The following is an 18163-nucleotide window of genomic DNA, read 5'->3' as shown; positions in this document are numbered from 1 at the left end:
CATAGTTGTATATTTTAGTTGTGGGTCCTTCTAGTTGTGGCATGTGGAACGACCTCAACGTGGCCTAACAAGCAGTGCCATGTCCGTGCCCAGGATCTGAACCAGTGAAACCCTGGGCCACCAAAGCAGAGCTCACGAACTTAACCACTCAGCCACGGGGCCAGCCCCTGTTGTCTCCATTTTACTGATAATGGAATTGAAGTTTGGAGACACCAAAGTGACTATATTAGTAAGTAATAAAGCTGGAAATAAGTCCCTCTTCTGTGTGACTCCAAAGTCCATACTCTTTCCCCAGAACCAGGTTTAGGTGATGTGGAAAGAGATCAGGTAATAACTTGACCAAGTCCTCTGGCTCATATGCGACAGAGCTGGGATTCAAACTGGGCAGCCTGGCTCTGGAGCCCATGCTCCTTACCACTGTGCAAAGCTACCTCTAACTAATGAGTATAGTGGAAATCTTCTATTTTGCCTTCTACCATTTCTGTGCCATCTCTTCTGAAGGAGCTCGTTCCATGTTGTTTGGCTGGGCTGACCCAGCTTGCACTCTTGGCCATAGACATCAATCAGTCATCCATGTCCTTAGACCAAAGGTTAGTCGGTAATAGGTACATGACCCAAGCAAGGCTAATCAATATTTCTCCATGAGGTTTAATGTACAATCTCTCTCTGAATTTTCAAGTTATGTCAACAATGTAGGCTTGGCATGTCAATGGCCCTTTTGCCATCATACAGAGAAGGATTTTTGAGAACGAAGCCAACCAGAATACAGAGATAGAGAAAGGGCCAGAGTACAGATAGTAGTTTGAACTTCTGGATCCAGCTGTGCCTGAATTAGATGTCTCTTGGAATTCTTAGTTTCCTCTTTTGCTAATGCCAATTTGAGTTGAATTTCTGCCATTTATAACAAGAGTCCTGACTAATATAAAGATGTCAGGATATAGTAAGTAATAGACCAAAAATGTGGAATTTTAGGTCAATATGGGATTGTGGACAGTGAGGATTTTCCCATCTCCAGCTGAGAATTGGCAGTTCTTGCTATGCAATAGCATGACATCTGGTTAAATTGTTGCCTTGTCGGGGGCCGGCCCAGTGGCACAGCAGTTAAGTTCACACTTTCCACTTCTTGGCGGCCCAGGGTTCGATAGTTTGGAGCCCAGGTGTGGACGTGGCACTGCTTGGCAAAAGCCATGCTGTGGTAGGCGTCCCACGTATAAAGTAGAGGAAGATGGGCATGGATCTTAGCTCAGGGCCAGTCTTCCTCAGCAAAAGGAGGAGGATTGACAGTAGTTAGCTCAGGGCTAATCATCCTCAAAAAGAAAAAAATTGTTGCCTTGTGGTGTCTTTAGGTTCAGACAATGGGCCTACCAAGATTGGAGCTTTAGGGGACTGAGTAGAAAAACAGTGGGTGTTGGAGTTTTTTGGTCATTTTTACAGTCTTCAGTCAGGTCCTGAAGAAACATAAATGCGTTTGTTGCTACTGGGCCTATAAGACGAGAGGTAAGATGGTATTTTGCTAAAATGGGTACTTTCATCTCCTGGATGCAATCCAAGATGGCAGAAGTTTAGCTCTGAGCCTTCCAGAGATAGAAAAGTCAGTACCAGCCAAGGCAAGAAGATAAGAATCCCAGAGGAAATAAAATTGGACCTGGGGAGAACTCTGGTCCTCAGTGTCTCTCTGAAGGCAAAACCTCAGGCCGTGGATGCCTTATTTGACAAAAGTGCACCACTCATGAGATACAGACTGGGTGCAAGGAACACCCAGTTATCTGTGCCTCCCTGTTTTTGTATATTTCAAGCCATATGGAGGCCATTAAGCTGAAGACTGGGCAAATGAGGAGAACAAGGAGCTTCATTACTAAGAGACAGAAACCACAGGCCAAGGATTAGATGCAAGAAATAGAATATTTCCAGTTTTAATTACTCATTCATGGAGTTGGCTGAATGTGAATTTACTGAAAGCCTATCAAGCTTTTAAGGGATATTGTCTTGTCCGTGAAATCCCACCCTGACCAATAGGGGGCTGCGATTATCAAGGCCATTGTGAAGCCTCCGAACCCCTATCTACCTGAAGTAAGATGCAAAAGGGGAATCTTCCCTGATGTTCTTCTTGGATGTGACCACAGAGGAGAGTCAGTAAAGAAAGTACTTCCAGAGAACAGAGCGGGAGCAGCCGGGTTGGTCACGTGAAGGAATTCTGGCCACTGCAATGGCCGAGAGTCCTTGTTCTTCCTGACCAGTTGGATCTGATTTACCTCATGAACAAGCGGCCAATTTCGTTTTTCAAACTCTCCTTCCCTCAGTGAACTTTTACAGCAGTTACTCCTCTCCAGCAGCGTATATTGGGGGTGTTGTTGGTGCTCAAATTGACATTGAGCTCATAGATTTAGAAAGTTCAAGGAAGGAGTGCATTTGAACTAGAGGAATGGACATCACATAGATCTCCTGATCTTGGAGCTAGCTCCAAAAACTTCACTGTTCTTTGGATTATTTCCCTTTGGAGGGGGTGGAGGGTAAGTTTTCAGTTGTATATATTATTTTGCATTATATGGTGCAGGGATGTTTTCATGACTGTGTGAGTGGGAAGAAAGGTGTCTGGATGCCAGGCAACTGAAATGTGGACGACAGTTAGGAGACTACATGTTGGTTTGATGGAGAGAATTTAAACTATCATTGTAAAGACATGATATAATAGAAAGTGCATTGGATTATGAATCAAGAAACTTGGGATCCAGACCTCAGTCTGTTGTACATAATCTTTCTGGGCATCTGTTGGGCTAGGTCAGTGCTATCTGATCTATAGTAACAAAACACCACACCTTCTATGGTGCTAAGTAATGAACTAACTTCATGCATATAGCTGCTGGCTCATGGTTTGCAAAGGGCAGAGGCCTAATCTTTAGGCATCTGAGCTCACCTTAAAAGCCATGGGTATTTCAATGATGTAAAGATCCACATAATCTAGCTGGAGGACCTTGAGTGTCTTCTCCAGGGTTGGACGCACCATCTCTGGCTCATGTTTTGTAGCCCACAGCTGCAAGAATAACAGGGGGATTGTTAACTAACATTCACATTATTCTGTTTACTGTAATGCAGCCCTTTATTCTTTAAAAAGCATTCATGCACATTTTATTCACTCATTTCATTTCACAAAAATATGTTTATGTTGCACTGTCATCTGGGCATAGGATGAGCTGATATAACTCTTGACATCCAGAGTATAGCTTTATCCGAATATAGTACCAGAGACCTAAAGATCCACCTGAAACCCAGAGTACCTAATTCAGAGAGAGTCTTCCCCCACCTGGTGCTCATCTCCTGACTGACCTTTAGCACTTTCACTTGTCCTCATTGTGTAATTAGGGAACATGCACCAGACTAGCTGTTCTGACCTGGCATGGTGCTTTTCATGTCATTCTGACAAAAGGTCTGCTTCTCTTGAGCAAGAAATAGGGTTGTGTGTGTGACTGCTCTGGATCCGTCACATTGTGATGGGCGGTGCAGAAGCTGGAGAAATTTTCAATTATTCCAAAGGTTTAGATTCCCTTTCACTGCTCCTTTGTTCTCATTTGGTCCTACTCAGATCCCAGGGAAATTCTGCCAATTCCCACTAAGAAATTACTTGATCTCTGGCTGAACCAATGATGTCATCAAAATGGCAGCGGAGGAGACCCCAGCCTCCTTATCCCCAACAAAAATCAATAATTAGACAGCTATCTATAAACGAAAATGGGGAGATGTTGGTCAAAGGGTACAAACTTCCAGTTATAAGATGAATAAGTTCTGGGGATCTAATGTACAGCATGGTGACTGTAGTTAACAATACTGTATTGTATACTCGAAAGTTGCCAAGAGAGTCAATCTGATATGTTCTCGCCACAAAAAAGAAATGGTAATTATGAGATGTGGTGGAGGTGTTAGCTAACATGATGGTGCTAATCATTTTGCAACATATAAGTGTATCAAATCAGTGTGTTGTACACTTTAAACTTATACAATGTTATATGTCAATTATGTCTCAATAAAGCTGGAAAAAGATAACAGAAACTTAGCTTAACAAAAAGAAAAAGAAATTGCTTGATCTCTAAAGTATTAGGTAATGAAAAATTGTGGCTTGGATTTTCAAACTAGAGCATGTGTGAATTACATCTCAATAAAAAAATTAATGATCTATGGACAAGTAGGCATACACAAAAGAAAAAGAAATTTTCCCTTTAAAAGAAAGCTTTGGCAAATTCTTATGTCATATGAACCACCTCCCACGTCCCTCCACTCCCCAATTTTTCTGCTTTATAGATTTGGCTCTTCCCATATTGTCTTAAATCAATGCCCATGTATGAAGAAGGAATTTTCCCCTAATCTTCAAGGGGGAAATTCTTGGCAAGACTCAGGAATTTGGCAGTTGAGAGCTCAGCTCCTCTTGGTGAGTCCAACATTCTTTAGCAGAGAAAAGTGACATCAGATCCACCATTAATTAAGGAGATGGAGGGTGAAGGGACGATCTCACCTTTCCACAGTAGAAGATGTCCTCCCTCCGCACCTTTCCTTCTGCTATCTTCTCCCTGATGGCCTCCCCAACTTCGTGCTCATTCAGGTAGATGTAGGCCCCGTCAAAGTGCCGGTACCCCAGGTCAATGGCAACCTTCACCGATGCCGCACAGCTCCCCTTAAGGGTCTGAAATGACAAGGGGATTGGTGTGGAGGAGAAGAGAAGTGGGTCTTTCCTTTGGTTTAATCATTCTTAATCAGGTCGCTTTGCACTTTTTACCTTGTTTCACAGCTAAAATGACAGATTCCCAATTCCATGGTGTTGTGACTGGAAGACAGTGTCCAGGGACTGGAGAAACCGACCTCCTACAGAGCTTTCCACCCTCAGGGGGAAACTCTATCCATCCTAGGTCTGCCCTCAGCTTTGTGGCTTCAGAAATGTAACTTGATCAATTTTACCAGCGACAGGACATTTCATGGTAGCCATGTTAAGGAGGGCACAATTTCACTGAAGAAGGCTCAATTATAAACCAAAGATTTGGGTAAGCAAATTGAGATATATGCACAGAATGGAATACCAGAATACAAAAAGAAATGAACTATTGATACATACAGCAACACGGATAAATATCAAAATAATTATGCTGAGGGAAAGAAGCCAGACAAAAAAGAATAAATAGTTTATGATCCCATTTATATAAAATGCTAGAAGAGGAAAACTAATCTATAGTGACAGACACAGCTCAGTGCTGGCCTGGGGTGGGGGTGGGGGTATGTGGGCAGGGGTGGCAGGAAGGGATTACAAAGGAGTACAAGGAAAGTTTTGGCAGTGAGAGACATGTTCGCCATCTTAATTGTGGTGATTATATCATGGGTATATGCAAGTGTCAAACTCATCAAATTGTATACTTTAAATATACACAGTTTGTTGTATGTCAATTATATCTCAATCAAGCTGGGAAAAAAAGATTATTGGGGGGGGCATGTTAGATTTTTCATGATATATTTTAATCGAATTTGGTAGTAAAACCTTTGTTCATTTTATTAACCTGCATGGAACATAAGAATGAGAATATCCTCTCCCCCAAACATTGACAGAACCAACCAAAACACTTGACGAATTCCTAATGCTTGAGGTATGAGTTATCTGTTTTTCAGATTGCACATAAATTACTGTTCTTTAGTTATGATGACATTTTAAATATACAAGAGTATGTCTCATTTTAGTTAATTTTTTTTCTTAATGAGAAACGGAAGCCTTGATGGAGGTTTCCAACAAGACAAACACCTAATTTCATCAAACAAACTTTTCAAATCATCTTTTCAGTTGTGTGCAGAGAAGAGGTTTAATATGATTTGTAGATTTTTATTGACCGCATATTCAGATGGAGCACATTCTGATCTCGTTCACAGATGTTAAGACCTACTTGTGCTCGTTTCTGTATTTTCAGTGTTCTAACTGAATGCCTGACAGATCATACCAGACCTGTGAACTCTGACCCACAGCTATTGATTTGTTGTAGAATGAGTGAGACAAGAAATCTCTTATATTTCTAGTGACTTTACAGTCCTGTGCTGGAAATAGAAAGCCTTGGGAGCATAAATTGCATTTTCTTTCCCTATTTCAGTTGAAAGTCATCCCTATTGACAAGCTAAGAGGATATGATAAATGAACAAATTGGCTACACAGATGGTATTAGAAAAAAGGATTCATAGTCACAAATATCAAATAGCTTGGAAAAGAGACACACATTCCAGGAATGTGAGAAATACTTCTTTGGTTAATTAATGGAGAACCAGATTAATAGGGCCCGAAGAGTAATTGAGGCAAAAAACCCCAAAACTGTAAAATGAGGTGTTACGGATGACAGCAAGTGTGACAAAGCACAGTGGGAAGAGGAGTCGAGGCAGAATCCAGAAATTTACAGGGAAAAAATAAAAATACTTCTTTTTTCCCTCAGGTGTATACACAATATTAATGAAAAGAATAAAGCTCAGTATGAGATAGTAAATAGAACGTCAGAAACATCACTGAGATTTTGTGGGCCGGAAGTGATATTTTAAGTACAGAGCTAAAGTAGATTTAATACAAGGGGTAGAGCCTCAAACAATGCATATTAAAGTATATGCTTGTATTTTCCAAGATTAACCCAAGAAAAGAGGCTCAGGGGCTAGCACTTAAGAGAGAAAGTGAGAAAGACGGGGGCTAAGGTAGGAGTGACGTACTGACCATCTGAAGTAACGTATGTGTGATGCTTCATTTAATAAAGATTATGGCATAGAAGCAGGTTATAGTAGTGAAAGCCTTCAATTATTCAGTTATTGAAGAGTCTTTTATGAAAGCTGAATATTTCCTACATTCTTTACTTGCTAAAAATAGTCTCCTTTCGAAGGCGGAAGCAGCAACAAGGGGCATTGCTATTTTGGACTTAATTCTATTCACTGTGGAGGAACTAGTTGGAAAGGTGGACATGAGAAAAATACTTCTTTGTAATTCTTAAATGTAGCATAAGAGAATTCCATAGAAATTCTGACAGATTCTTTAGGAAAATTTATTTTAGAGAAAAAAAAATCAGAAAAATCAGATAAAATACCGTATTTGGAGATTCAAATAAGTGATAGGATAGGAGAATCTAAAATGCAAGAATTTGACTCTGTAATTAAGGAGAATTTCAGTGAAATAAAAATTCTGTTTCCTGAAATGGCCAATAGCATCCTTCCTCTACTTAAGAAAGGGGAGCGTCCTAAAAGGATGAGGCGCCACCCTCCAGGATGTAACATACACCCTAGGTCAACATCCATCATGTGGTTTTGTGTCCCCAATAAGTAGAACATATGAGTCTGAAAACCTAGTAGGAGTGATTCAGCTTAGCATCACTCCCTTTACCTACTTAGAAAATATGTGCTTCTCATTCCTGAACTTTAGACTCTATTATCTAAAGGTTGCCAGGGGAAACCAGCCTCCTTGTTTCAAGAGTTTATCAGTCAAGGAAAGCAGTTGCCATACTGGCAGGAGTAAGTGACCCTTATCATGGGAGCAGGTAGGGCTCCTCCATTGTTACGCAAGGGGACAGGGAAGGAAATGTTTGGCACCTAGTTGATCCAGTGATACACCCCGTCCCAGTTTTGATAGTTAGTGGCCAAGTGCAGCAGCCATGAGCTGAGAGGGTAAGTTGACCAAGGACTCAGACAACTCAAGGATGAGCATCTGGGTCAGAATATCAAGTAAGCCATCTGATAGACCAGCAGAGATGTTGGCTAAGGGTGTGGGCAATCTAGAATGGGTAGTCTTGGAGACAGATCGTAAATATAAGTTGCAACGTAAAGACAGCTTTAGTGACAGGAGCTATATTCATCCTGCTAACCTCTTCTTTTAATTTTTTCTAGGAAAGAGACCAAACAGAATTCTGGAAGAGCTGTTCTCAAGGGTGAACTTAGCATACAAAGCCAGTAGGTGCAGTTGGCACTAGGGGCAGACTGTAGCGGATGTCATGGTGTACCCCACAGGACAGAGGGACTCATTTCCTCAGCTGCCAGGAGTATTGGCTGCTGACTGCTCACATCTGAGTCCGTCTACGGCTGATATAAAAGTATATTTCCTTGCAAGATATTTCAACAAAACTCTGTAGCACCCCTTCCCCTTCAGAGCTGCTTGTGGGATTGCCGAGCAAGTCCATCACAGTTCAACTCTCCCCTCTGCACAGACCTGCTTTTCTCGCTCCCTTACAGGTAAGCCTCTAGCATGCAAATCTCCTTGTCAGAGGTTGTTCTTCAGTGTATCCAAACTAAGACACTTGGGTAAAGACGGATTTCTTAAACAAGCCACAGAAAGTACTAATGACAAATTAAAAGAGTGATAAATGTGACTACATTAAAATTGAGAAACTCTATTTATCAAAAGACACCAGGACAAGAGTAAAATGACAAATGAGAAGAGATATTTTCACATAGATTTAACTGACAAAAGGCTCATATCCAAATATTTAACAAATTCACCATATCAACAAAAAAAGGAAATCCAATAAATAAAAATGCATAGATGGCACAGCCACTTTACAAAAGATATCCAAGGGCTAATAAAAATATGAAAAATTGACCAATTTCTTTCAGAGTAAAGGAAATGCAAATTAAAACCACAATGAGAGATGACTTCACACTTACCAGAGTTGCATAAATTAAAAAGGCACCAAGTGTTGGTGAGAATGTGGAGCAAGGGGTACTCTCATACCTTGTTGGAGGGAGTGTAAAGTATATGACTACTCTGGAAATTATGTAGATTGACATCATCTACCAAAATTGAAGATACTGATACTCAATGGCATAGCAGTTCCATTCCTAGGTAGATACCTAGAGAAACTCATGCACGTGTGCAAGGAGACATATGCGAGACTCTTTGTAGCAATATTGTCTGTAAGGCTCCAAACTGGAAGCGATACAAACGCCCACCAGTAAAATGAGTAATGGTAAATCCTCATAATTAAATATTATACAGCAATAAAAATGGTTGACATGTTACTAACATAGGTGAATCTTATTTTTTATTTTTTTTGAGGAAGATTAGCCCCGAGCTAACATCTGCTGCCAATCCTCCTCTTTTTGCTGAGGAAGACTGGCCCTGAGCTAACATCCATGCCCATCTTTCTCTACTTTTTTATATGTGGGACGCCTACCACAGCATGGCTTGCCAAGCGGTGCCATGTCCGCACCCGGGATCCGAACTGGCGAACCCCAGGCCACTGAAGCGGAACGTGTGCATTTAACTGCTGTAGCACTGGGCCAGCCCCATAGGTGAATCTTACAACATAGTATTTAGAAAAAGAAGCAAGACAAAAAAATAGTGGGTTCAGTATGTTTCCATTGATAGAAAGTCCAAAAACTGTCAAAATTAAATTATATTGTTAGAAAGGCATGTTAAAGTTGTGCAACCCTTAGAAAAAGGCAAGAAAATAATCACCATAAAACTTGGGAGAGCAATTACCTCTTGAGGGTGGGTTTCTGAGTGTGGTATGTTCTGATTTTGGAGCTGGGCAGTGGTTACACAAATGCTGGCTTTAAAAGTATGTGTCCCTCTCTAAGGACATCGTACTTCAAGATTTTGGATGTTAGAAAAAGAAAAGGAGGAGGATGAAAAATAAGGGGTAAGCGACTCAACTAAATTTCGAAACCTTAGATCCAAGGAATGTAGTAAGCTGGGCCTGAAACATCCTTTTCGGCCTTCAGCTACCATTTGTTCTTCTTTGCCTGATCCACTCGGTTGCCAAGCTTTGTAGACTTCATGCTAATGATTTGTAACCGTCAGCCAAGTTACTTCCTTCCTAGGCTCCAACCAAATTATTTTCCTCAAAGCCCCCAACCAAGTTCAAGTCCTCATTATTTTTTTGCCTGATTGATTTCAGAAGCCTTCTCACTTGAAGTCCATGCGTTCCATCTCTTCTCATTTGAATTCATTTTAACTTTGGCAGGTTAACATTTTTGAAGGATGAACCTATGTTTTTCTCCCTGGTGTGTTTTTTTTACCCTCTGCCCTCACCACCAAACCACTTTTGCTGCTGGATGTGCAGCCTTCATTGCTTCTAGAGAGGAACGACATAACAAAATGCAGATTGATTTCTCAAAGCCGAGATCCGTGCAGCAGGAATGCAAGTGTGAAGGGGTCACAGGTACTGGAAAGAACTCAAAATATGCACTCTACTAAAAGTAAAAATGACCAATTGAATTGTTCTTTGTTCTTTGGCCCTCAAAATGTTAGCCCATATAACGTCATACAAAAATCTAAATGAGTTGCTATTATTTAAAAATTAATAATTACTTTACAAAATTTTCTGAAAAATGGTTGAAGACCCGGCCACACTGGACCCTAGTTGATGCAAGACAATTGGCATAGTGGAGAAGTCACCACCCTCTTTTAGAATGGTGGGTAGGGTGTCTAGTCCTCTGCTTACTGTGTATTGACGATAGCCTCCTGAGCGTTAGTTGCATGAGTTTTCTTCTTGATCGTAGCAGAGAAGAAAATAAAACATTTCTTGCACTCTTGTCTGTTGTCAAAATGGGAAAGCAGAACAAAACTGAGAAATAGTCTTTGCTACTCAGGACCACTTATCCATGCTTCCTGCAGAGTCCCTAGTCCCTTTAGGAAGAGACCGTGAAAGCACCCTCATCCCTGACAAAGATTCTTTCATTGACCAAACTCTAAGCAGGCTCCCTTGAACGCTTTTCAGCATGGGCTTCCATGTTGGTCTCTGCATTGTCCAATTTCGGCAAGAATCCTGCTAAGTCAGTTCAGCAATAACCCCTCACCCTCCATATCTGACCACTGTTGATATCTAATCAGGTTCCAGGTTCCTCATCATCTGCCATCCCCCAGGTGATGTCTGATCATATAGATTGTCTTCAGCAAGAATCCTGTGAGGTCGGTTTAGCCAGAATCCCCTCTTACCCCTGATGTTTCCTCCTAGTAATTCTCCATCCACTGACCCCTACCCTGCTCCATGGCTGTAAATTCCTTCTTGCCCTTGCTGTTCAGAGTTGAGCCCAATCTTTCCCCTAGCAGAATTCCATCACAGTGGTCCCTATACCCATCACAACAGCTCCTCCCTCGCACACGGTCTTCCTTACTGTGCTTTAACAAGTGTCTTTGAATAATTATTTTTCTTCAACGCCCCATCCTCAGCTTAAAAACAGATCTATGGCCCAGTGGTAAAGTTCACATGCTCTGCTTTGGTGGCTCACGTTCGCTGGTTCGGATCCTGGTGGGGCACCTAGCACCACTCAACAGGCCATGCTGAGGCGGCACCCCACGTAGAGGAACTAGAAGGACATACAACTAGAATATACAACTATGTACTAGGGGGCTTTGTGGAGGGAAAAAAGCAAAAGAGGGAGATTGGCAACAGATGTTAACTCAGGGCCAATCTTCCTCACCAAAAAAAGCATACCTTTAACAAAAAAAAGATCTAAAAATCCTTGGTGTAAAAGCAAGGCTTTGCCCTCTCCAGGTGAACGAGGTTCCCTGGGTTGAAAAGAGGAGGGGAATTAGATGGGCACTGGGGAGAAAGGAAGGGCTATTTAAAGGATGGCATACTCCTGAGAAGGGGTCCTGAGCCTGGCACCCTCCACCTCCTCCAGCTCAGGTGCAGAATGGACTTGATGTTTCAGGATCCTCCTTGCTACTCATCAGGGTTTGGACATCGCCTCTCCTTTGCCCAAAGTGCAAAGCCTTTGACTCACTCTCCAGATTGTGAAAACTGCCTGCAGCGAGAGAAATCTCAACCAAGGCCACCCAGGAAGGAATACAGGCTCATTTACAACCCCAATCTACCTTCCTAGGCCACTCTTTCCCCAGAGATTAATCTTTCTTGACCTACCTCACAACTAGAGTTGTTCATTGATACTTTCATTTTGAACAAGGATTGTCTCTCTTAAAGCACTTCAGCTTTTGCTTATATTTTAAGTTATATGCGTATTTATTTTTTCTGCTTTCAGTCATTCCACTTACAGATTTTAAATCCCTGTTTCTAGCACATTGTTTCCATACCTGCGTTACCTAGAAAAATGTCTCGCATATGGTAGGCTCTCAATAAATATTCATTGAATTGAATTATTGCCAATTACCCAAAATACTGACCATTGGTTTCAGATTTGTGTCATCTGCTCATTCAGCAGTATTCTTGAGTTTGACCTAAAGTTTTTGATAAATATTGGCTTTTAACTCTATGGACTGATACTCAGAGAAACTGAATTAATTTCTATCAAAGCAGAAAAAGGGAACAAATTTCAAGGAACTATCAGACTTACCTAGCTGGAGCTATAGGGAGGGTGGCAGAAAGAAGGGAGGTCTGTTGGGAGGCTGTTACAGACCATTTCATCCCTGTGTGAAAGCATTCTGGGACACTGTCAGAGGGAAACATCACATGGAGAACTGGTACATTTTAGTTTTCATTAGTGATCATCAAGTGAAGTAATGCACAGAGTGCTTGGTGCTACTAAATGTTGGTTCCATCTGAAATTCCCTGAATCTGCAGGCATGAAACCCCTTTACAAGAAAGTGAGCATATTAAGAAAAAAATTTTTTTGTAAGTTAGGAGATCCTGGGCTGGTCAGCCTCACGCAGCTCCATGGTAACATTCTTCCAAGCTGCTTTCCCACAGTTCCTGTCTCCTCATGTTCTGGTGGAATGTCCACAGGGCAGAAGTTGGAGGAGACAGTACTAGTCTTCCTTATTTTAGCTTCCATCTCTGCTCCCGCTCCATCCCCTCCTGAAGACAGCCTGAGTCTTCCCCTGGTGCCTGGAAGCTCTCTAACTTCTATAGCAAAACAAAACTGAACAGGATCCCAGGGCAAATATTGGCTGACTTGACCATATCCCTGAAAAATGAACGAATTGCAGTTAAAGAGTAATCTCAGCCCAGCACCTGCCTTCTCTCTCTTGTTGTGGAATGAAAGGTTTTGAAAAGAATCTCAGGCGTGTCAAGTGGAGAAGACTAAGTTTTGGCATCAGACTGCACCTCTAGTTCTGACTGACTCTGAAGTTAAATCTAACTTGGTGATTTTATTTCACGGTGACTGGCTGAGCACTGACAGTTCTAGCCTTTGCCTCCTCAGCCCTGGGCAGGTGATAAAGGAGTTGTCAGTTGTGTGGTTTGCAACAGAAAGCCATGAGTCTGCTCTATCCAAGACACTCCATTCTCTCCACTCCCCATCTTCCCACTTAACCCCAACTCCTCCAGATACCCCAAATCTTCCACTTGCATGCTGTGTATTTTTCTTCACATAAGAGTTTCTGATTTTGTGAGACATACTATTGACTCTATATAGTACTTTAACACTGGTAATATTTCTTATCACAATGTGGTTGGTGCATGCATGATCTTCATTTCCAATAGTATTCCTCGTATGTCATATTCTCTAATTGGTGTATGTCTTATCTTCTGAAGTGAGTTACAATTCCTTTTGGGAAATGTCACATGACTGCTTTGGAATGTCTCCAACCCATAGCATTTAATATTACTAGACACATAGGTATTCAATAATACTTATTGGTAGACATAGCACTTTGAGCCCCACTGAGTTTCAGGAGATATATATATATTAAGGGAATATATATATATATATCTCCTAGATACTTTCATATACAGAAACACACATAGAAAGTTGTAGTTAGAAATATGCAGTTTCATAAGATATATTCATAACAGGCAGTATAGTATAGGGATTAGAGCATAGGATTTGGGCCAAAACTACTCTGGTTCAAATCCCAGCTCTGTTCCTTAGCATTACAAGTTTGGGGCAATTTATTTTACTTCTTTATGCCTGTTTTCTTATCTGTAAAATGGGGTTAAATGGTATCTCTTTCATAATTTTGTGAGCATTAAATTAGAAAATGCATGCAGTGTGAAGTACTTAAAAGAGTTCCTGGCAGATGGTTAAGTATTCAGAAAAATTTTATCTATTACTGTTGTATCCATTTACATCTCCATTCCCTCTGATGCTCACATACATGTATATTCCCTTTCACAAATTCATTCATTAATTTGGCAAGCATTAGCTGAACACCCATTACACCTAGACACTATATGGGGAATACAGAGCTGAATAATGGATTTCACAGTCTCGTGGGGAAGATTGCAGAGAAACAGTGATTACAGTATAGTGCGATAAGTGCTACAATAGAGTTGAGCACAAGGGGCTATGTGAATATGCTGGAGTGGCAAGTTGTGGTGGCTGGGAATGGGTTTCTAAGGAGAGGTGTCCTTGAGTTGAGTCGTGAAGGTTTAGTAGAAGTTATCCAAGTGAAGAAAGCAGCAGAAAGGGTGGTCCAGGTCGAAGGCAGTGCATTCAAAGGCATGGAGGTGGGAGAGTTGTTTACGGAACTTAGGTAGTTGTACTTTACACATAGGGAGAGGTGGAAGAGTGGTGGCAGATGCTGTTGGACAGACAGGTCTCCACTGAACCATAAAGGACCAGTGCGCAAGGTAAGATGTGTAGATTCTACCTTATAAGTGATAGGGAGCCACTGAAGTAATTAAACAGAGGAGTGACACGATCAGATTTGGGTCTGAGGAAGATCCTGATAGCCCCAGTTTGGATGATTATTTGGAAGGGGACAAAACTGGAAGAATAGCTCAAAGATAAATTAAGAGCCTAAACTCAGGCAGTGACAGTGGAGATGAAGAGGAGAGTATGAACTGGGGAAATGTTTCTGAGATAAATTCAACAGAGATTTAACAATCAATTGGATGTAATGTGGAGAAGGGAAGAAATAAGAAGAGGGCAGAATGAAGGAATATACTCAGATTTCTGGCTTGGGTGGCTGGGAGTGGTAGTGTGATTTGCTAGGAGGAGAAGTATTTTGGGGGGGAGGGGAGATGGTGAGGGTAGTTTTGTCATGTTGAGTTAGAGGTGCCTGTGGAAGATGGAGTACATACTGGATTGTACGACAGAATTAGCCAAAGAGCTTGTTAAATGCAGGTTCTTAGGCTCTGTCCCTAGAGATTCAGATTCAGTTGACCAAAGGTGAGGCCTAAAAAGCTGTACTTTTAAAAAATCTGGTGGTTCTTATGTAGCCAGTCCACAGGTGTACGGCAGATATAACAAACAGAATAGGAAATACAATTCAGGAGTCCCTGCATATATGTAGTTGAAGCCAAGATTCCGAATGAGGTCACACAGAGACAATGGGCAAAGTAAGAAGAGGAAGGGGCCAATGACCGACTCTTGTCGTTGTTCCAACAGTGATTTCCCTTTGCATTAGCAAAAACAGGGGAACTTGGCAGTTGAAGTGGAATGCGGGATCGTGATGCAAGTGTTAACTACTCTTGGTGTCTGCCGTTTATTTTTCTTCCTCTGTCTTCCGTTCTCCATGCTGCCCCAGAGTTATCTTTCAAAAACACTGAACTTCAGATAATTTCTCCTGTTCTATAGAATGGAGTTCCAACTCCTTGGCATGGTATTCAAGGTCCTTTATAATCCACTCTCAGCTTGAGTTTCCAGATCCAGCTGCTATTGCCTCCATCGCTAATTCCATGTCCCAGCCACTGTGGGATTGGCCTTTCCTGGACATGCCATACATCCTTGCACCTGTATACTTCCCCTCTGCCTCAAATGTCCTGCCTCAGCTCTGCTTCTTTGCCTGACCAACTCATACTTAGCGTTACAGAGTTCATTTATGCATGAGCACTCAAATTTCCGTAGCATTCTCCACATACCACTGTTTATTCTGGTAATCAGCATTAAATGTTGAATTGCAATGAGGAAAGCAGAAAGACATTTTTCTTATAAGTAGAAACTTTACTATATTTTAACGAAAACCCACTTCAATCTTCATGGTCGAATTTAACTATTCCCTTCCTGTGTTTTCAGAGAGATACGGTGTACAATTCTAGAAGAGCATTTACTCTTCTCTTCGTTGTTCTACAATTAGTTTTAGAGAGTCTGCCTCTTCTATAAGATTTTTAATTCCTAGGCAGCAGAGATACTGTTTTCTTCATATTTGAAGTTTCTATAGCTTAATGCTTCATACATGGTGGGTTTTCACTAAATGTTTGTTGGACTGAACTAAAAATTCTTAAATATAGGGGCTGGCCTGGTTAAGTGTGCACGTTCTACTTCGGTGGCCCAGGGTTCGCCAGTTCAGATCCCGGGTGCGGACATGGCACCGATGGCACACTATACTGTGGTAAGTTGTTCCCCATATAAAGTAGAGGAAGACAGGCACGATGTTAGCTCAGGGCCAGTTTTCCTCAGCAAAAAGTGGAGGATTGGCAGCAGTTAGCTCAAGGCTAATTTTCCTCAAAAAAAAAAAATCTTAAATATAAACAAAAAAAAATCACAAGTCATAACTCAGAAATATTGTGTGTCTCAGTTCAATCTAATAATCAGCACTCAGCTGAATTTCAATAAATGAGGCAGAAAGGTCCCATTCTCTAATCTAAGATAATTTTTTATCATAAACTGATTTAGTTTAACCTTTAGTCCAAAACCCATTTAGCCAAACAGTAGTCCTTGGAGGTTGCTCTCATTGTTACAAAAGGGGTAAATTGGTGACATCCATTCAAAATAAATTACAGATTATGCTTTATGAAAGTTTCTTAAAAACAAACTAAAACAGAAGAAAAAGAGATAAGCTTACTGATTTAGGTTCTGAGTAGGTACCAAGTCCGATGATAGGAATGCTGTTTCCATCACTTAGAGGTATGCGGTGATTTTCAGCGCTGAGGTACATCTTGGAGAGAGTCTGGGGTTTCAGATTTCTAGAAGTAATTCTGAGCACCACAGGAAGTCTTTCTGAACAGGAGTCCCAGGGCCTATTTAATCAAAGAGAGGAGGGCCGGAGGGAGGAGCGGTGGGAGGGAAAAGAGGTTAACAGATGTGTTTCTCAATCTGTATGTTTTTCCAGGTTGTTCTGGAAATCCCATCTGAGATTGTCTTTTGAACTTCACTGGGGCACGTAAATTACATAGCTCACTGAGAGCCTATGCTCTCTTCTCCGCAAAGAGAAGACTGAAAAAACAAAGGAGAGAAATCTAGCTGGCTTCTATGGGTTAGGATGCTTTTGTTGGCAAGTAACAGGACTATCTCAAATTCTCTTAAACTATAAAGGAAACTTACTGGTTCGTATTCCTGAAAACATCAACATTAGGGCTAGCTTAACGTAAGACGAGAGGCTTCCCTGCAGACTCTGATGCAGCACGATTGGGAAGAGTCCTGGGATTTTTATCGCCTGATTAAGTTTGGGAGACACTGGACTGGAGAACCAAATGATATGCCCAGGAACCAGTTTCTCACGCTCCAGTTCATCTCTCAGCTTTCCACCTCCTCGCTCTCTTAGCAGACTCTCCCCTTCTCATTGAAAGATGGTAACCCGTCCTTGGAGTGACATGGTTCCAGGTTCAAACACAACCAAAAAGAGATCTGTTGACTCCAAAGCTCGCACAGTAATTCAGAAGTGCAGTCTTTTTGGCCTCAATTGCCTTTCTTGGTTCACGGATCCATCACTAAATCAATTATGGTGGTCAAAGGAAATAAAAGACTGATTGCTTTAAGATAATTAGAAGCTATTTCTAAGTTTGGAGTTGGGGTTAATCTCACCTGGGAAGATTCCGGAGATTGTTAAGAAAAAGGAAAAAAGTAGCAGTTAGGGAAATAATTAATAAATGTTTATTGAAGTCTTCCTGTAAAGGATTGTACTGTGTATAAAATGAGAACTTTGGACCTGGTGACATCAAAGGTGACTGTGTCAACTATGATGAAAGCATCCTCAAGTTTGTCTATAATTAACTTGCCCTCTCTCCAGAACACTCGTTCTTGCTTACATATGCACGATCAGCCAGTGGACACAATAATTTCAACTAAGTTGGGGCAGTGTGGAACATGGGCAATAGTGATCTTCAACGTCATTTGTAAATCAATCCAGCACACACTTACTGTGCATCTTTGTGTGCTGAGATGTTGGCTAATATATTTCTTTATTTTTATTATTATTGATTTTTTTTGTATTTAGCTCTATGAATTTTAGCACATGTACAGATCACAACTGGGATACTGAGACTTTCTATAACCCAGAGAACTCCTTCATGCTATTTCTTTATAATCACACTCTCCCCCACTCCCAGCCACTGGAAATCACTACCTGTTCTCCATTGCTATAGTTTTATCTTTTGAGAATATCGTATGAGTTGAA

At 41.2% G+C, this 18163-nt stretch overlaps 1 protein-coding gene across 2 annotated transcripts in view; it reads right to left on the bottom strand.

Moving 5' to 3' along the window:
- The window catches only part of AKR1D1 (aldo-keto reductase family 1 member D1), a 40812-nt gene extending 23140 nt beyond the window's left edge, over nt 1-17672 (bottom strand). The window contains exons 1-4 of one of the 2 annotated variants that reach the window (XM_008508562.2): nt 17572-17672; nt 16613-16787; nt 4505-4672; nt 2915-3031 (exon numbers count right to left, since the gene is read on the bottom strand). In XM_008508562.2, coding sequence (XP_008506784.1) covers nt 2915-3031; nt 4505-4672; nt 16613-16705 — 378 coding nt within the window. In that variant the 5' untranslated portion in view covers nt 16706-16787; nt 17572-17672. The other variant, XM_070617842.1, reaches the window with a different exon arrangement.
- Nucleotides 17673-18163: the final 491 nt, after the last annotated feature.

The sequence above is a fragment of the Equus przewalskii genome, chromosome 4 (assembly GCF_037783145.1).
Source record: "Equus przewalskii isolate Varuska chromosome 4, EquPr2, whole genome shotgun sequence".
Classification (NCBI taxonomy): Eukaryota; Metazoa; Chordata; class Mammalia; order Perissodactyla; family Equidae; genus Equus; species Equus przewalskii.
This window is presented reverse-complemented; position numbering and strand designations above follow the sequence as displayed.